This window comes from Amblyomma maculatum, chromosome 8, assembly GCF_055883805.1.
Source record: "Amblyomma maculatum isolate TAMU_Amacu chromosome 8, ASM5588380v1, whole genome shotgun sequence".
NCBI classification, from domain to species: domain Eukaryota; kingdom Metazoa; phylum Arthropoda; class Arachnida; order Ixodida; family Ixodidae; genus Amblyomma; species Amblyomma maculatum.
In genome coordinates, this window is record NC_139351.1 from 74,788,861 (window position 1) to 74,809,926 (window position 21,066).

The following is a 21,066-nucleotide window of genomic DNA, read 5'->3' on the forward strand; positions in this document are numbered from 1 at the left end:
TTGGACTATTTCTTTTGCATTTTTGCGTCCTCAATACATAATGCCACATTTAAACTTTAGAAACAACTTTTCGTATGGACAGTTTTCATGCGAATTTTGCCAGATTTATAAAGCACTTGAAGTTAGTAGGATTTTGTTAACCTAAATTTCGCATATAAAATGTTGAATTTTAAAGTCAAATACAGTGCTTTCTGTACTACTTGCATATCCGGAGAAATGTGTAAATTGCTGGTGCCAGAGTTGCTCTAATACATATAGTTTCTTTTGTAATTTATTTATTTTCCTTTTAGAGCAACTTGACTTCATTATAAGGAAATGAAATAATAATTTAAAGAGAAGCCCTAATTGCGAGAGCAGCTTCAAAATGCGGGCTCGTGTAGTATAAATACCTACACTCCTAACCGATAAATTGGCATTCTAGCTGGCGCACCTGAGCTAAACTCCAGTGCATGAGATGAAGTTGTCGATTCTCATCGCGTTTATAGTCTTCGCGCTGGTTATGACCTCAGAGTAAGTATGAATTGTTATCCGTCGGCAAATCCTCTATAAGTTGGTGCGATAGCAATCGTAGCTGCCTTGTGTCATGCTGGTGAACAATATGTAGGATTATTTTGATAACTGACGCTTACTAACATATATCGCTTCTGAGTTAAATTGCAATAAACTTGATATAGTCTAAATCAATAGTAGATATTCGCTAGTTAGTAACATCCTCAAAGAAGGCCTTATGACGACCAGAATACCCGTAGCGGTGTAAAATAACTCTAAAATTGCATACTAGCCTTTTTTTGCATGAATAAAAATTATAAACTTTATTTGTTGGAATAATCAGGCTTGATATTTTATCGCTAGTCACGAGATTTAGGCAGTTTTTCAATTGACAACTGCCCTCTAATATTCTCGAGTGCATACCTACCTTACCCGTACATCCTAATTTCCGTACCAAGAAAAAAATTTGGCTACCACATTGAAAGCACCTTCAGTATATTATATATCTTAGATGCTAAAAAGCGCTGTGAATGCACACGCTGCTTTGTTGACGGGAGAAGTTTGAAAAACACGAAAAGCAAACTTGTATGCTTGTCAATTTTTCTAAAAAGGTTTGTACCAAACATTTCAAATATTTCTTCGAACTGATATAGTTTGTGTATATTTTTTTATTTTAGAACGCCTGGCTAAATGTTTCGAGTATATGACATGCTTTCATTTTCATTATTACAGTGGTGCTTGTGTTCAAGCATATGTGCATAGATATTCGCAGCATGCCAATTTGTTTCTATATTCCACACATAATAAACACCTTTTAAACTATTTACTAAGAAATTGGCGATCATTCTGTTTTGTTGGTGTGGACGTTTTGCTTTATCGGCTGAAATATAGACATTCAGCTTTCTGCTGATTCACTATTTAGCCTGTACTTAAATTTTTCCCTATTCGAAGCCCTTTTTTTTTTCTTTTCGACACCTGTCCTTAGCTTTATATTTTCTAGCAATAACGAAGTTATGCTTGTACATAAAATAAAGACATATCTAACCTTGCTTATTTCTGAAATAAAATTTCGGCATTCTAGCAATAAGCAATACTGTTCCCCGCTGCAGACGTGCAGTGCCGCTGTGTCGTGCAATAACGTGCACTATTGCGTCAAATATGATAAAATTGGATGAAATCCTTCCAGACATACGCAGCCACAACTCTTAATACTAAAACTTTGAAGAAGGGGTAGTGGCCTAGACAGTAACACTAGCATAAGACTGTTGGGAGGCGTGTTGACTCATTCTGCTGCAGTATCATTGTTTCTGGAACATATTTGGATATGGAATAACTTGATATGGTACAAATTATTTGCATGATAACAATATTCCAAGTCGTATTCGTGTTTTGTTAACCTTTTACGTACAATAAAAACGTTCACGTAACGCTGTAAATCTCATAAGTAGCTAGAAAAAATCGGTGCAGGCTTTCACCATCTCTGCCACTCTTTTAATTACAGATCTTATAAGATAGGAACACCATGAAGTACAGTTGTATGGCTCTCTTTCTGTGAATATGCGAATTTCCACAGCCCGTGTTTCACCCTGAAGTAATGTTTTGAACGGAGGCTTTTCTTTCATTTTGCAGTTGTCGTGGACAGTTTGTAGTTACATAGTTGTGTAAAGCTTTTTACGAGATCATGTAAAATACATCCAATGAGAATTTATTTACGAACTGGCAGTTAGAAAATTAATATGAAAACTTTGCTAACTATCAAGCATTCTTGAATGAAACAATACTGTAGAACTAACTATCCTACTCGTGGTGTTACTAGAGCGCATTATCCCGGACACAACGCCACTTTTACTATTTTGTGTTTTGCTATAACCTCCCTTATATTTATCGCACATGCTTTGTGCGGACGACATTCCCTTACGCCGACGTTAAATTACAAATCCCCGAGATCTATCCACCCATATATCTAACAAATATCGAACACACGTTTAAATTTTAGGGGCCAAATTCCAAGTGGTTCTATTAGACCCCGGCCAGTAGCTGAAGTAGGACAAGCATTTGTACAAGGACAAAGACTTGGACCAATGGTGCAAGGACAAAGACATAGACCAGGGATGCAGGGACAAAGACCTGGAGCTGGGATACACGGCCAAGGATTCGGAAATGGACAGGGTTTTGGACAAGCACCAGGAAGGCCACGGCCTGCACAGTCTCATTGTATTGGGCTGGTAAGCATTGTTAAGAATCATGTCGCCAATAGTGGATGAGAACAGCTGTCAGTAAAATCAAAATTCATTGAGTTCATTCACAAAAATCAAACCGCCATTCCGCACTAGCCAATGACTTGTGAATTTATTATCAACAGATGGCAGGGTTCGGAGTATAACTTAAGCGATCTCTTGTAGCGCGCTATGATTGGAAGTGCTCCGTTCTACAACTTTATTTCAAAATGATTTCATTGATCTGCTCCTTCCTATCCACGTATTACCGATTTTGACAAGTTGAAGCAACACAAAACAAAAACTAATATGCTACAATGAGAGTATATGAAATATACTGTAATAGAGTATGAGGCAACTGAAGGAAATTGTGCTAGAACGAGGCTGCATGTTTCAAGCAAACCTATGCAAATCACAGAGACCACGCCATCTGATTTCTGGCAAAGAGCAAATGACGAGTTTCAAACTAGCTTAGTTGAGCAGCAAATGTGACCTCCTCTTAGTTCTAGTGGCTCCAGGATACAGTGCCCATTGTTAGTGCCTTTATCTCAAGCAGCGGGCAGCATATTGTTTCCGCCATTTATATTATTCAACTGCCAAACTATTTAGTGTGTTGCAGTAGTATCAGCAATCATGTATTTCGCCTACTTTGGAGAAATGATCTCTGCCCTTGAAGCTGAACCAGAAAGATGCGGTGACAACACACGCTTTATAGATAATGGGGCGGTGGGATGGCTGCCCAGATGGTGCCAATGAGAGAGAATTGATATCATTGGTGAACCTGTTGCACTTGTCATCCTGCAGTGTTCTACTAGAGTGTGTTACTCATGAGTAAGCGGTCATGTGTCACTCACGCACCCTCAGCTTCTGCCTCTCTCCCCTCCCGTCAGTCATCTCTAGATATTCACTGCGTGCAAGCGTGTACGCGTGGAGTTCCTTATACCTAGCTTCCGCGCCGCTCTCCACATCGTGCAGCAGCTTGTATACATGTCCGCGCCTTGATATGCGCTGGCCTTTAAACGTAGATTTTCTTAGACAAACTTTAGCCTGCGAGGACAGCATAGTAGGGATCGGAAGTGCTAGCCCTGAAACAACGCATCTGAGTAACTACGCTAATTGACTGCGATTTTTTCCATTATACAATGTGCTGAATGCATACGTTCATGACAGGTATGCTCGCATAAAGCAAGCCCACCTACTAGGCTGAAACACTGTCATTACGTTTGCGTAATAGTAGGCCGGTAGCATTTTACACTACAGTCTCGCGGAGGTACTAGTATGTACAAACCGATGCAAGTTTTCTAAATGCCAAGGCCTCTAGTACTATTAGGAACCGCACACTTATGCATGGTGACCTAGAATATCTTATATTCTTTAACAGCAGTTGTTGGGCTCATTACACTTGTCCAGTTCCAAGTTTCATATAGTGTGCGGTGGTTTGAGACATTTTGACATGGTTTCTGCAGTAGAATATCTAAGAATATTAGGGAATGACTACTAAAGCAATTTTAAGCCCGCAAAAATGAAAATAACTCATGATTCCTCGTAAATAGCTTCTGTCATTCATCTTACAAGAAATACAAATACATAAAAATGAACCGATAGGACTTCACTTCAATTTTGCGGCTCGGAACTAAGCAAATTCAATCTGTTTAACATGGTGACCATTTGTGCTAGTTGGCACGAATCTACCACATTGACCCGCATTGAACATACTGTTTCTTTTGCTGCTTCATTAATTTCGAACTTTACTTGATTTTGCTTTGAAGATGAAATTAGGCCAAACAGGACACTTTTCTCCTGTTAAAGCATTATTTTTCTGCATGTGGCTCTGGGCTTTCATAGAACATGCTTAATTGTTTTAGGCTGAATGTGAACTGGTATAAATATTTTTTCTGCCAGCCTAAAATATTCCCGTCGCCCATCATCAAGGTTGTCTACAAATATCTTGCTTCGTAATTTAAGATAGCACGATCTCGGAAATGTTTGGGCAAAACTGGGTCTAGGTAAATACTTAATAATATGCTAAGATAATAAGTGGGAGGTAAACACAACTGCACATTTCTCGGAACTTTCATGTCATTCTGACGGGTAATCTTCATACATGAGTTCGTTGCATTTACCCCATATCAGTTATATTCCCTTCGCGTTCCCTCCTCACTATAATTTCATCTTGATTGCAACTAGGCTGTATTTAAATACAGGTATCTGGCAGACAAGCGGTTCAAAAGGTATTCTAGCAATTACTCTATTTGGTGTAAGTAAGTTTAGGTTGGACGCCCTGCATTAATCACAACGCTCCTCATTCCTCAGTAGCAGTGAATTTCAGTTTCAGTTCCTGGCCTCGTGTTCCAGGCGCGCTAAGCCATACGCTCTGAGATGTGCAAAATTTAAAGCGCAATTATCTCATTTCCCTCCCTCTGAGCTGTGAGTCCCCATTCGTCTCGCGCGGAAGGACGTTCTGCAATGTACCCAAGCCTTCTGCGTCTCCTCGTATCCGCAGTTTTACAGGGCTTAGAGAGGTTAATACTTTTACCGCGGAAAGCTACACGCTCTCCACTAGTAAACACAGGAGGCTTCTTTATGGTTCTAGAAACACCTGCGCAGTTAGCAACCACGGTTAACTCGCTCCGCGACAGCTTTAAAAACGTGCGCCGATTTCGCGACAATGAGGTAATTGATGTACACTACCGTCCACTGTTAAAGGGAGCATAAGATCACGGGGTGCACATACTTTGTAAAGCGCTGCCGCTCACCACTAATAAGAAAGGATAGCCTCAGGTGCATGCTCGCGAAGAGCAGTCGGCCGTGCATACTGCGCACGCACTTTGTATAATTGCTTGTCGCTGGTTCTATTGAGAGAGCTTTGTAAAGTGCGGCAGCAAAGCGACCTAATGTTCAGTTTAACTGTGGACGGTGCGGTACTTTCCACCTTGGGGAAGTAAATCTGCTGAAACCTGTTTGAGGGGCGCATAACTGATTCTTTATATAACATAGCAAACAACGTGCACAGGTCTTTAACAACACGTTTATCATTCATTGAACCCAGAATTTCATTGAATTCAGCAGCAACATTTTGAACTCTCATTGGGCTCAAGGTATTGACAATATATTAACTGTTTCCCTTTTCTTCTTTCTAGTGCGGCTTCGGACAGAAACTTGGAGAGTCATGTGGTCTAGCGTGCAAGTGCGGAGTCTCCCCTTTCAGAACTCCAGACCCTCAAGGTCGACTTCAGTGCATGGCGTACAACTAATTTGGCTGGTCAGTACGTGCCATGCATCGACACGATGTCAGAAAGCCAACAAAGTCGAACTGGTCAAAACACATGTTTACTAACACATAATAAAATAACCACGTCTGCAAGAAATAAATATGTCCGTGCAGCAGCGCCCGAGCTTGCTGTTGTAGGCACTTACATAAAAATACTTCTCTAGAATGCTTATAATATATATAGAGCACGCTGTTTCCTCATATGTCATCATAGATAGGATACAATAGTGAGAAGCTTTCATTACGCGGATAGAGTACGCTCGCAAATTAAAGGCGCATTGAAGCGTATCAGGGGGCGGCAGAAAGTTAGGTGGGCGGCTGAGGTTAAGAAGTTCGCTGGGGTCAAATGGATGCAGCTGGCACAGAACCGAGTTAATTGGAGAATTATGGGAGAGGCCTTCGCCCTGCTGTGGGTATAGTCAGGTTGATGATGATAATGATGAAACGGGGATGGCACACCGTCAGGAGCGGTTGAGGATGCTTCAATGAATCCCCATCTGTGTTGGGACAAAAACATGAAACTTGCTTACATCGTTTATGAATGGCCGAGTGCCAAGTACTTTCAATATTACCGAAAACTGCTGATCACGTATGTTGTTAGGGAATTAGTAAACTTCTTATCCAAACATTTAGAAAGGCCAATATAAAGACAACCTTCTCACTACGAGCACAAATTTTTACTGCAATGTTACTTATTATAAGTACTATTAACTGAACTAGAATACTTACTCGAGGATATTTCTTTCATGAGAAATGATTGAATCTTGAAATATGGTTTATCACAACTTAAAAACTATAAATTTTTTAAATGCTGCAAGGCGCAGCCTTTTTCCTCAAACTCATTTGACACTAGCAAACCATTTATTAAACTGTCCAGGAGATTTTTGTCCTAATCAAAAGAGTATTGCGAAAATCTTCTGATGGGCAAAGTAACAACATTCTTCAGAAATTGCATTAAATTCTGTTTGCTTTCTCATAACATTTAGACGCAGGTTGTGCATATTCATTGCCTTCATCTCGCTCATTTACATTAGAAAACCCTTCCTGTGTTCTTGCTTTAGCTATTCTTGTTTTTGAATGATGCCGAGGCCCTGAAGTTCTAGTTCCTGAGCGAGCATAGTGTGTCCGGTTACCTCCACAGTGCAAACCAACCGTGGCGTTTTGCAGAGACCAACCACAACTTCCTTTTTGCCTTGCTTATATAATAGAAGTAGCGAATTGCGTTGTCCACCTCATCGATCGACATAAAGAAGTAGAAAAAAGCTCGCATCCACAGGATGCATTTCTAATGGCTAATTCGAGTAGGAGAGCAGATGCACTCGAGAGCACTTTGAAAGCGCTCTCAGACAAGCGGGTGCCCTCCAATGGGAGAGCTAGAGTAGAATCACTGGTTTCAAATAGTAGAGGAGGAGGGCATTTTCTCGGCTGAGAGCACTCAAGTGCACTCCCGGCTGCTCTCTCGTCTAAAGCGAGTGTAGAGGAAGTCACATAGCATAAAGCGTCACATCCGCGCTATCTCTTTTTTTTCTCTTGAGTCAGCCACGTTCAAAATGGCAGCTGCAAACCCGTCGGCGCTCAACGAGCGGAAAGCATTGCTCAGGTAGAGCATGCATGTTTCAGAGTCGCTTCTTGCGTCGAAAGGGCCAAAGAAGGCAGATCGCCGCGCTGTGAGAAAAAAAGGCATACAAAACAAGCGGTTCTTCACGGAGCGTTGGCCTTTGCTCGGGTTGCAACTACCGCCACTGCAGGAAGGCGGAGATTGCTTGGAAGAGAACTACAGTCACGTGGTAGTGGCGCGCTGCCCTCAACACGCAGAAAGCGTTCCCGTGGCAGGACAATTGCACCCTCGCTCGGTGCGCTCCTGTACTGCTCTGCAATGCTCGGCGCCCCTGCTCTAGTCCCCCCAACCGAATGCGCCATAAGACGCTACTGCGAACGCCTCTTAGAACACTGACTTCAAATGCGCGAAAAGCAAGGTTTTAATCGCGTTGCACTCTTCGTTTGACACAAATAGGGAGTAAGGAAAAGAAGGAACGTATCTTTAACAATATTTTGAAAAAAGGTTTGCAATGCAGCTTTATTTAGACATCGTCGGAAGCAAGCAAAATATACCATGAGCCGTGCCTTTTTGTAAAATGGTAGGCCTGCTGGCAGGTATTTAAAGAACACCAGCTGCTCAATTCAGTCCATAATTTTGAAGAGATGTTGATAAGACAATGTAGCAATGCTGAGCCAAGAATCAAAAAGGCAGTGTTTTGCTGATTTTTACATCTCTCTTTAGTCTGCTATTAATGGTACGAGCGATGTAGTTCTTTTTATTTTGTATTCTTTCATATTATTTGTTTTATACTTAAATTATTGTTACATTACCCTTTTTATTTTCTATAAATCCATTTTTATTTTCATTCTCTTCCTTATACAGCAATGCTTAGCATGAAGAAACGTCGCTTGAAATTCTGAATCCTTTTACAATGTTGAACGCATTTTTCGCATTTGTCTATTATTTAAAGCAATCAGTTATTGAACTACACATTCTTCATTTTTAAGTATCATCACGCGTAGGCGTTTAATTGTGAACATTTTGACCCCTTTGAACCACTCGCCTTTAAAATGTTTAAGTTTTGAACATTTTTATTTCATATAACAAGTGAAGTGAAGCTTTTATACCAAACAAATGAAGTTATCAAAGTAATTCGAAGTGGTAAAATATTTTATGAACTCAAAATTTCTGCAACATTGTGGAAACTTCCAAAATGAAAAAATAGAATGGATTTGGCTTATCAACATGAAGTACAAGAACTGTAATATTATCTGATTAAATATAACGGCACATTCTCGCATCCTCAATGGCTTGGCTATTACAGCACCTAAATGCTGATATCAAGGAGGCGGGATCAAATCCCAGCGTCCCGGCAGCGGGAGCAGCGTTTCAATGGAGCGAAAAAGCAAGGCGTTGATGTAATGGGGGGTTTCAGTACAGTTAAAAGATCCCAGGTGCTCAACATTTTCGGAGTTGGACACGGCGGCGTCCGTCGCAGCCTTATTCGCTTTGGGACGCTAAACCTTACAAGCCAAACGAAACATGGTCAGAACCAAGTCATAACGCAGAGCTCTTTGTGAATTGTCAGCAGTACAAATTATTCACCACTTACAGATAGGGGAATATATATGCATGAAAAATACCAAACTGCTTTTTTTGTACTTTTTTCAGGCCTAAGATTTTTCGCGAGGTATATTGGGTGTTTAATTGGCTACATGTAGACGTAAAAACCGCATATAAATTTCTATATCGCTTGTCAAAGTGCAAGAAAATGTAATTGGTGCTTCATGATGTATCAAAGATCATACGAATAAAAAATGGTGATGAAATGTATTCTATGGCCCAGATGCGCCTTCATGGAAATAACGTATAAAAAAGTTGTCTCTGACGGCGTATAATTAAATGATGCTTCTGACTCTTACCTGAACCCGTAATGTATCAATAAATATAATAAATGTTAGTGAATGCTAGGCGAACTGCTAGCTATGATATGAGATTTGTTTACTTTTATCTGCAAATTCCTAGTTATTTGTAGGACTTCAAGGAATATCATTTAGCATAAAGAATATCAAATTTTTGAAGTCAACATATAGTTATGTGTGCTGGTAGCATGGCCGGAAGCTATATGAAGATTGCCTTGTCACAGCTGTCTAAAACATATAATTCTTCTTATTTTTTTTGTTTGGTTTTGTCGTTATTTACCATATAGCAACGAAGTAAAGTTTATATGAACATTCCAAAGATTATCTATATGGTTCACAGAAGACGTTTGGTCACGATGTTAGGTTTATGACGTACATATAGATTAAAATATGTTAGAGCGGAGGCATATCGCAAGCGCGCCTCTAATACCAAAGGTTTTTAAAGAGAATCAGTAGCCAAGACAGTAAACGTACCACAAGACTAACATGAGGAGTATTACTGTTTCTGTTTTATATTCCTAAAAAAATACTAGCTGAACATTGTAAAAAACGTGCCCTTGAAAGAAATTTTAGCTTGGAAGGTTTCTGAAAAACCTACTTGCGTAAGACGTACGTTAGTGTAACGAACCTCTAAGATGTTTCTAGAGTATTTTTATGCTTTCGCTATAGACAATATATTTGTGAAACATTTTCAAAGATATTAATCAAACTTTACTAATCATGAAACTTTCATGTAAGCAAACGAATTGCAAAACTGGCCATACAATTATCGGTGGCACTGAGACGCTTTATCCTGAGTAGGGCACACCACAAATTTTAGCAGTTTTGATCTGCTTTGTTAAAACGTCATATATAGTTTGTCTCGCATGTTTTGTGCAGGCAAAAGCACAAAGAAAACTACAATCTCTAACGGGGCCGGTAAATGCTTTTAAACATCATGTCCGTAGTACTTGGTTAGAGGAGCTCTTTTTATGAACAAAAGCATTTATGAAAAAAACCAAATCGTGATTCCAAAAAACCAGAGCTTTTGAGGCTATTGCAAACAATGGAATGTTGGAGCACAGGACAAGCCAGCTCTTGTGGCAAGCTGATCTCATGCACGTGAATAAGATCGGTTGAATTGATCTCATTGTGTTTGTGCTGATTAAATATCAATTCTTTTTATTTCCGAAAGGCAATGTGATAGCGAATCTGAAACGTATCCATCAGGTGTGAGAGGCAATAAATTACGCTTGAATAGAAATTATGCTTGAAAGTGGCCTAGCGCAGGAGGGGACTGTAGACGGCGCTTAATTTTCTCGAAGGCTTGGGCTTGTGGTGCTTCCCATTGAAATGGCACGTCTGCCTTTGTAAGCTGCGTCAAAGGTTCGGCGAGGCACGAAAAGTTCTTGACGAATCATCGGTAATATACGCACAGTCGGGGAAATCGGAGCACAGCTTTCTTGTTACCGGGCTGTGGAAACATTGCGATCGCAGCTGCTTTCTGTGGGTTGGGGCGAACTCCCTCCTTGCTTACGATATCCCAAAGAAACATGTCTGAGTAGGATAAGTGACGCTTCTCTGCTTTTCACGGTAAACCTGAGTACTTGATTGCGTCAAGTACTGTTCGAAGCCTTCTCAGATGGTCTTCAATGTTTGACGAGAACACCACGACGACGTTCGAATATACCTAACAAGTCAACCTTTTTGAGCCCACAAGGACAGTGTCCATTACCAGCTGAAACGTGGCTGGTGCGGAGCACAAGCCAAATGGCATTACCTTCAATTCGAGGAGGCCGTCCGGTGTTATGAACGCCGTCTTCTCGCGGTCTCTTTCGTCTACGTCAATTTGCCAGTACCCGCTCTCCAGGTCCATCGACGAGAAGTACTTAGCGTTACAGAGTCGGTCCAGTGTTTTGTCGATGCGGGAAAGCGGGTCGACATTGTTCTTAGTTATGCCATTCAAGCGGCGGTAATCAACGCAGAAGCGAAGTGTGCCGTCTTTCTTCTTCACCAAAACGATTGGTACCGCGCAGGGGCTATTGAATGGCTAGATCACGTCATCACGCAGTGTTTCCTCAACTTCATCGCGTATGTCCTGGCGTTCTCGCGGCGATACACGTTAGGGGCTTTGACGTAGCGGTCGAGCGTTTTCGTCAGTGATGATGCGATGCTTTGCCAACGAAGTTTGCCGCACCTTCGACGTTGAAGAAAAGCACTCGCTGTGTATTTCAAGAAGAGTGCGAATCCGGTCTTGCTTGTCTCGGGGTAGCGCTGGGTTAATGTCGAAATTGGGCTGCTTGACTCGGTTAGGTGCATCGTCTTCAAGTTGGCTGGGGAGGGCGAAGACTTCTCGGGTGTCCGCTAGCTCGTCAAGAAAAGCAGTCTTCATGCCCTTGTTCAGGTGCCGTTATTCGCCGGTGAAGTTCGTGACGAGCCCATGAGCTTGTCCATGACGGAAACGGACGGTGCCTATTGCGATGCCAAGTCCTGTATCCAGTAACAACTGAGAGTTTCCTTCGACAAACCCTTCCGTGATTTCAACTTATTTTGTAACCACAGGGACAATGACGCTTGATCGGGGTGGTACGGTCAATTTTCCGTCGAGGACGTAGAGAGCGACTGATGCGTCGCAGTTCTCGTAGCAGGTATGGTTTTGTCGGGCGAGAGCTTGATGAGTTTGGATCGAAGGTCGTTGATCGCTCGATGTTCGTACAGACATTCCATGCCCAGAATCACGTCGCAGCAACAGTGCTGTAGGATGACGAAGCGGGTAGAGTAGGTACGTCATTTCCTTTAACCCTTGCGGTGTATCGGGCCCGACGGCGTAATAAGGTTAGCACCACCGGTGCGGATTAGCGGGCCGTCCAAGTGGTCATCATCTTCTTGAGCTGGGCGGCGAAAGCTCCACTTATGACAGAGTAGTCGGCTCCGCTGTCTACTAGGGCGCTAACCGTGCGTCCATCGACAGTAATCTCAAGGTCGCTTGTTCGCGTCCTAGTATTGCACGTTGGCTTCGGTGTCCGATCGCTCCTTCGTCTCGTGCTGAGGTCGCGGACGGGGCACACCAACGTCACATCAGTGGGCGGCGATGCTAACTTGAAGTCTGGTCGGGATCTGGTCGAAGTGTTCGTCTTGTGGATCAGCGATTTAATGGCTGTGTAGTCGTGACTCGTCGTCCGCGATGGAGGAGCTTCGTGTTTTCGCCGTGAAGTAAACTCACCTCCAAATCTTGCTCTATTTAGTTTCTCCTGCGCGTGCTCGGGGACCTTGCGCACACACTGTCATCGTAGGCACGACCTCGTGACGAAAGGCGGGCCCTGTACGACGAGGGTGAGCGTGACAAACTAATTGGCGATGAGTGCTCTCCCCCTCCGCAGGAAGTCGTCGATTTCTTGTGGTCTCTCGCCAGGACGGGGTGGTGGGGCGTCGATGGCGAAGCCGCGCAGGCTGATGCGTCTGTAAGGGCAGTGACGCAGACAGTGGCCAGCCTCACCGCAGTGGAAGCATAATGACCGGTTGTTCGCAGCCCTCCAGACGTCGCACTTCCTGGGCTTGGGTGTCATTGGTAGGCTTGACGGGCAGGTGCCAGGGGGCAGTTGTCGGGGACATCACGGTAGCGACGAGGGCCAGGAAGGTCACGTTAGGGTGCAGGACGACATAATGCAGCAGCACAGTTCATGGCCGCTGCTTCTTGCACTGGAGCAGTCGGAGCTGTCACTTGAGGTACACCCAGTGCCTGCTTGACTTCTTCACGGATGACGACCTTGAGCGTCGCCACCTGGATTTGTTTGGATGGCGACAGTAACCGACGGAGTTCTTCTCGCACGATCTCCCGGATGAGATCCCAAAGGCTACCTCCGCTCGTGTTTTTGGCGAATTTCTCACCAGCCCTACGAAAAGCGACTCTTTAACACCTCGCATTAAAATTTCACTTTCTCCCCTTCGGTCATGTTAGCGTCGGCGCGGCGAAAGAGACGCTTCATTTACCCTACGCAGACCAGGACAGGCTCGTTTGGAAGTTGCATTTTTAATTGGAGGAGGGCCTGAGCTCTTTCTTTTCGGACAGAACTTGCTAAGGCCATCAAAAACTCTGCTTTGAATTTCTACCAATCTTTAAGGAAGTCTCGTGATTTTCGGACCAAACTCGGGCAGGTCATTGAAGAACAAAGTAGACTTGCCTGTGTTTCGCAGCGTCGTTCTAGCCGTTGGATTCTGCCACACGGTCTAAAATGTCCATCTAGTCTTCCGCATCTTCACTGGGCAGCCCTTGGAAGATGCCCGGGGCTGCACGAAGACGACTGGTGCTGTTGACTGGGTCATTGCTAAAGTTGATGCCTTCCGGAGTCGAGCTGGGTCAGGAAGCAGACCGTGTTCGGGTTGTAGGCCTTGGATTTGGCGGCTGGCTCGGTGACCTGTAGGCTGGTCTCCCAAGGGGACAGGAACTAGGCTGAGGCCTTCGCTTGGTGGACCAAGAGCAGCACCTCCACCAGATGTCACGTAGTGGTAACAAGGTCGTACACACCAAAAAAAAAAAACACAGGCGTGATGGTACTGAAATCAACTCATTATTGGGCTGACTTGCGCCCGCAAAAGAGCTATGCAACTCGGCAGCGGAGGTAGCAACAAACATACTCGTCGATTGTGAAACTAAGAATGCCTATCTCACTCTTCAACGATCAATTTAAGGGCTGCTCAGAACAATCTAGATAAGGTCTCAAACTGTTACTAGCACACCTTGGAACATTGTAGAAACATACGCGAGTGATCGGAATCTTCGAGACAGATCTCGGCACATCTTGCTCGACAGCAAAACTGTAAAGTTGCTTCTCGCAACATCGAGCATCAACAAACAAAAATACAGAACTGATACGCGATCCTGAATCAGAGTGATAAGGCCGCATGCCGGCGGCGGCCAAAAACAACAAATGCTGTTTTTGTAGGTTTTGTGGCAACATGCACAAGATCACGCATATCGTGTTCGAATTGGAGTGGATATGTTAACTAAGTATTTGCAAATCTCATAGCACACCATTTCATATCGGGCTGATAGCAAACGACAGGTTTTAGACTATAGCTGAGTTGGCAATCAGTGCACAATTCCCTTGGGTCTAGCGGTTGCATCGAGCAGTTGCCTTCGTTTGCGCTGTTACCTAGCAGCGCACGCACCAATAATCGCACCGACCATACTATTCAACCGTAATAATCATCTCCTTGGTGCGGCAATGTTACCCACACTAACGTATTTAGCAGATTTCTGTGCAAGTCCGCCATCTCTTTCTCACTCTTTAAACGCGAAAAAGGAGGCGACGACTGCGTCCAATGGCTAACCTAATGAGGATGCGGGGCGGGCTTATTGATACAACCGATTAGAGAATGGCGCATAACACCATTGGGGCCGTTACGTTTGTCGTTGTGCAGTTTTGTACTAATGAGTCTTTCTCTGGATTGAGCAGCTGCTTGTCACTCGCACGCCCTCAGTTTTGGCATTTCTCCACTCGTATGAGTACCCCGTCATACCTGACAGCCTCAAGACGTGTACACACACGCTGCACCCTAGACCTCCCCTCGTAGCCGCTCGCGCATCCTGAAGCATAGTGCAGTCATATCAGTGCTTTAAAAGGCCCTTATTTTCAAGCACTATTGTTATTCGGCAGAGTACAAAACTCTGTCAACAGTGCTAACGCAATTAAATCCTATATAATTAGGTAGACAAATCAAATTTAATTCTGTTCTATAAAGTACCCTACTTAACCACACAAGATGCATGCTCGCATTATGAAAGCTTACCTATTTAGGCTCGAAAAATTGCCATTACATTTGCGCACTGAATGCAATACTTTAGAACAGAGTATCGTGGAGGCATTAGTAAATACCAACAGATGCGAATCTTCTGAAATATGAAGCAAATTGTGCGTGACTGCTCGTGCAATATAATATTACAGGGCTCCCAGCAACAATTAGTCGAAGGAAACACACTCATACTGCACCCATGTGAGCGGCAGCCGATCATTTCGACGTGAGCACATTGATAAAAAAAAAAGCAAGATTGCATTGAATTTGGTTACTTAGTGATTCTTCCTCCTCTTTCTTTTCCAACTGTGATAGCTCGATAAAAGCTCGGTGCGAGTCGGAAGTCGGCGGACTGCCCATCAGTTAGCGCTGATCGTTCCTCAGACTTTCCGTGCTCCGGCAGAATGCTCCGCAGTTTTGAGACTGCTGACAGCGACGTCAGCTGCTCATTTCGAGACGACGTGCGCCCGCTTTGTTTATCCACACCTCGTTTGGCAGCGCTTCAATACAGTTTTGCAAGGCCGCAGTTGTGTGTTATATTTTCATATCTACCAGGCGTCCTTTAACTGCTAGAGAGAGCGATCAAGTAGGAGGTACGTTTGTAGACAAAACTGTCGGTTGCATCTTAACCCTCTTAGCAACTTTATGAAGGCCACATTTGAAGTAAATAATTAAGAGTTTGCATAATTCCTCTTAGTTAAATGGGTAATTGTGGGGGAAACAAAAATACGCCAAGGAGCACTACATGACCACGAACAACATGACGTTTGGTTGGCCTCAGCCAGCAGTAGTGCGCCGGTTTTTTTATTCTTGGTTCAATTTACGAGACATACCTCGTTACAGATCGTCACGCTACTGACGATGGTGAACTATTGTGTGGCAGAAGAGAGGAAAGAGGCGTTGGTGTTTAAGGGGAAGTTGGCTTCACATTGTTCCGCTGCTTGTGCCGCTGATTGTCACGACTGGATGAGAGCGACGATTCCTACAATAGTATGTCTACCCTCGAGCCGGGGTTCCCTGACCCGAAAGTTGTCAAAACGGAACAGCAAAGGAACAGCGGTTTGCAGCACTTTCTTGCCGCTGCCCAACGAGCGGAGCTGCAAGCTGTTTTTGTATGCCTGATGGCCACCTAGGGAAAAATAGTTATTCCTCTGTCGGCCAGAGATACCTACTCGTAGTTCCCAAAAGGCTTTGCACTGGCGTATTACCTGTAATGCACGATGATATGACATCTGGGCATTTGGGATCGGTTCGAACACTCCACCGTACTCAAGAAAGATTTTACTGGCCCAGAATGCGCTCGATGATTGAACAATACGTTGCCAGTTGGAAGCATGTCAGCACCACTAACTCTCCAACGCAATTCTATCTGGCTTGGTACAACCTGTAAAGATACCGACAGCTCCATTCGATCAAGTAGGCACTGACCTCGTAGGTCCGTTCCGAAGTCCTTGGATGGAAATTGCTGGATTGTAATCTGCGTGGACATCATCACACGTTACTGTGAAACCACCGCTATTCCATCTGTTACGGCGCATCAAGTGACGCTTTTCCTGCTGCACTCAGTAATCTTACGACACGGGCCGCCACAAACTGTCATCAGTGATCGGGGCCGACAATTTACCGCTGATGTTGTTGAAGAGCTCACGCGTTTATGCGCCGCAACTTCCCGACACTCGACGCCATACCATCCCCAAATAAATAGCTTTACAGAGAGCGTCCACAAAGCGCTTATAAACATGCTAGCCATATATGTGGATGCAGGGCATAAGAACTGGGACGTCATACTACCCTTCATCACATACGTGTTTAATATTGTCGAGCTTGAGACGACCGGGTACAGCCCATTCTTCCTGGCGTATGCTAGACCACTACGCTACTCCCTAGATCTGTCGGGCAGCGAGGCAAGCACGCCAACGGCCGGGAGGGAGCTTGTCTCACTGCTCGACAGATGACGCATCATGTCAAAATAGCTTTTCGACTCTCTTCTGCGAAAATTGTGCACGCCACCGAGAGCAGTTTTTTCTCGATTTCAGAAAATCTAGGCAAGTACCGATGTTGAATCACTTATCAGATAACGTAGACGATATTTTGCTGCTTTGTGAACGTTATTTCACCTCGAAGGGGGTAGTAGATTCTGCATAGGAATTTTTTAAATCGCAGCCCCCAAATATTCAAGACCCGGTATATATATATATATATATATATATATATATATATATATATATATATATATATATATATATATACGACTGCTTTATACAGATTTCAGTGCATTTGCAGTCTGCGTTTAGCGCCCAGTCTTAAGTCTATTCGTTAGCCAGGAAGGGCGTCTGCCGAAACGTCGACTTCAAATAAATTTATAATCAATATGAAGCATTACGTCAGTTGAGCATGCATTTACCAAACAATTACGTCTACATTTATTGCCTTATGGTATTATATTTATATAATACTTACATACGGTGTGTATCTCATTGAAAATTGTTGATGGATTTTTTTCCAGTCAGTGACATATATTTTCCCAAGCAATTGAAAAAAAAGAACAGAATTCTTACGATAATTCTAAAAGTGGCACTAGATTGCCAAAAGTAAGGTCCTTTTAATACTCATGCAACGAAATCTTGCTTTTTGCGTAACCTTTGGCACTGAATACATAAAGTGCATTGATCTTTCTGCAATCGAGATTAAAGATATTTCTATAAAATATGGTTTTCCTGGCACACACAACCTGATCGAAACGTGCTGTATTCAATGAACCGCTCAAAGCGGTTAATTTTCGACCGGACCGGACGCATGATAACAAAACCTAACTGGAAGGCATGATTCGCATTTTTGCTGAATAATTCGTTCATCTCTAAACAAGCTTCACACACTCCTCGTTCTGATGACAAATTTCAGTGCATTTAGCCGGGTATCTTTTGTACAGGGATAGCGATTCTAAAAATAAAAATCGCCGATAAGGAACTCTGCACCTTAAGCATGTGCATGGTGGATTGCGGCAATTGGTAATTTGCGGTCACATGGCAGAGCACCAATTTTCGAATTGGTTGCGTGCCGTAATATACCACACGCTATCTAAAATTTAAATTTTATGTTATTCTATTTATTTATACGGTACTACAGGGTGCAGCAGTGGCGCAGCGGTAGAACATCCCCCTCGCATGCAAGAAGACTGGAGCTCAAATCCCGTTGCCACGCAATTCTCCACAGGATTAAAAAACAATCCGCGTGTCGATAGTATTGCATAAACAAGGTTCGGGGTACGACCTGATGCCAGTGAAGACCTCCGGCAACGCGCTCCCTCACCAGAGCAGGAGTTGGCCACCCTGGTGCAGTAATTGGCCGCAACCTCTCATGATTAGTTTCATAAAACGCCGGCCCTCAGTCACCAGCGGCTGCGGAACAACTCACCAAGGCGTCGGTCAGACCTGTGACGCAGCAGGGGGTGCTAAGAATTCCTCGTTCCGCTGGACAGGCCGCCATTGGAAGCTGACCCTCGCAACATTTAACGTTAGAACCCTAGCTAGTGAAGCTAGTTTAGCAGTACTGTTAGAGGAACTAAAGGGTATGAAATGGGATATCATAGGGCTTAGTGAGGTTAGGAGGCCGAATGAGGCATATACTGTACTGAAGGATGGGCACGTACTGAGTTATCGATTTTTACCGCAGAGTCGACAACTAGGAGTAGGTTTCTTTGTCAAATAGTATATAGCGGGTAATATAGATTAATTCTATAGTATTAATGAGAGGGTGGCAGGCATCGTAATTAGGCTTAATAAGCGGTATAAACTGAAGGTTGTACAGGCCTGTGCATCTACATGTAGTTATTATGACCAGGCAGTTGAAAGTTTCTACGAAGATGTAGAATCGGCAATACGAAAAGTAAAGACACAGAATACGCGACTTCAATGCCATGCTAGGGAAAAAGCAGGCAGGAGATCAGGCAGTAGGGGACTATGACATTGGTTCTAGGAATAGCAGGGGGGAGTTACTAGTTGAGGTTCCAGAGCGCAATAACTTGGTTATCATGAATACCTTCGACAGAAAACGAAAGAACCGGAAATGGACATGGAAAAGTAATAACGGGGAGTATAAAAATGAAATTGACTTCATACTGTGTTCAATCGCCGCCATTATGCAAGATGTCGAGGTAACCGGGAAAATGCTATGCAGTGACCACGGGATGGTGAGGTCCCGAATTAGCTTAAATTTGAAGAAGGAACGCAAAAGATTAGTGAGGAAGAAACCCATCAACGAATTAGCGGTGAAGGGGAGAGACGAAGAGTTCAGGATCTCGCTACAGAATAGATATTCAGGTCTAACCGAGGATGGCGACATTACCTTAGAAGCAATGAACAATAACTTCATATATATGATTACTGCATGCGCTGTAGAAGTAGCCAGTAGGATATTTAGAGAGGATACCGGTAAGCTGTCTAGGTAGACGAAAGATTTGATTAAGAAACGCCAGAGTATGAAAGCTTCCAACTCAACAGACCAGATAGAATTCTCCGAGATATCAAAGCTAATCAATAAGCGCAAGGTTGCCGATATATGGAGGCATAACATGGAGAAAATTGAGCATGCTGTAAAGAACGGGGGAAGCCAAAGCGGTAAAGAAGAAATTGGGCATAGGCAAAAACCAGATGTATGCGATAAGGGACAAGGCGGACAACGTCCTCACGAATATAGCAACATAGTCAAAGTGGCCGAGGAGTTCTACACAGATCTCTACAGTAGCCAAAGTAGTCAGGACCTTAATGAGCTTGTCGGTAGGGAAAACATCAGACGTACCACCAGTGACGAAGGACGACGTCAAGAAAGTATTAGAAACTGTCAAAAGGGGGAAATCAGCTGGAGAGGATAAGATAACTACATATTTGTTGAAGGACACTGGGGGGGATATCGTGCTAGAAAAACTCTCCACCTTGTATACGCAGTGCCTGGTGTCACCGACTGTACCGGAACCATGGAAGAACGCAAACATTATCCTCACTCATAAGAAAGGGGACTCTAAGGACGTTACAAATTACAGACCAATCATCTTACTGTCTGTTACGTATAAGGTATTTACTACGGTGTTCACTAATAGAATCAGGACAACCTTAGACTGCAATCAAGCAAAGGATCAAGCAGGTTTTCGGAAACGGTACTCTACTATCGCTTGTATCCATACCATCAACCAGGTGATAGAAAAATGCTCGGAATTTAACCAGCCCTTATACATAGCATTCGTTTATTACGGAACAGCATTTGACTCAGTTGAAACCTCGGCGGTGTTGCAGGCATTGCGAAATCAGGGGTAGACGAGCCGTACTTGAAGGTGCTGAAAGATATATATAGTGGCTGCACAGCAACCATAGTTTTGCATAAAGAAAGTAACAAAATTTTCATAAAGAAAAGGAGTTAGGCAAGGAGACACAATCTCCCCAGTACAATTCACAGCTTGCTTAAAGAAAGTGTTTATAGACCTTGAATTGGATCAGTAGGGGTGACGGTAGATGGAGAATACCTTAGTAATCTGCGATTTGCTGATGGCATTGCCTTGCTAAGAAACTCGGGGGATGAACAGCAAATAATTATTGATGACCTAGACAGGAAACGTAGAAAGGTAGGCTTGAAAATCAATATTCAGAAGAATGTTCAACAGCCTCTGGAAGGAACAGCAGTTTACATTAGGTAGCGAAGTATACTGGAAGTAGTGGGCGAATATGTCTACCTAGGACAGGTAGTAATCGCAGATCCGGACCATGAGAAGAAAATAACAAGAAGAATAAGCGCATTTGACAAGCACTCGCAGATTATGACTAGCAGCTTACCGGTATCGCTCAAGAGGGAAGTATACAACAGTTG

At 43.5% G+C, this 21,066-nt stretch overlaps 1 protein-coding gene across 1 annotated transcript; it reads left to right on the forward strand.

Moving 5' to 3' along the window:
• The first annotated feature begins 410 nt into the window (after positions 1–410).
• LOC146181537 (uncharacterized) lies at positions 411–6,077 on the forward strand. Its single transcript, XM_084577897.1, has 3 exons — positions 411–510; positions 2,486–2,714; positions 5,846–6,077. The coding sequence occupies exons 1-3, from the start codon at positions 455–457 to the stop codon at positions 5,957–5,959; spliced, it is 399 nt and encodes a 132-aa protein (XP_084434023.1). The 5' UTR covers positions 411–454; the 3' UTR covers positions 5,960–6,077.
• Positions 6,078–21,066: the final 14,989 nt, after the last annotated feature.

Excerpts from the sequence above, each read along its gene's own strand:
- LOC146181537 (XM_084577897.1), top strand. The coding sequence starts at position 455 with ATGAAGTTGTCGATTCTCATCGCGTTTATAGTCTTCGCGCTGGTTATG. Across the intron at positions 511-2,485 it reads GCGCTGGTTATGACCTCAGA|GGGCCAAATTCCAAGTGGTT; the intron begins GTAAGTATGAAT and ends TTTAAATTTTAG. Across the intron at positions 2,715-5,845 it reads AGTCTCATTGTATTGGGCTG|TGCGGCTTCGGACAGAAACT; the intron begins GTAAGCATTGTT and ends TCTTCTTTCTAG.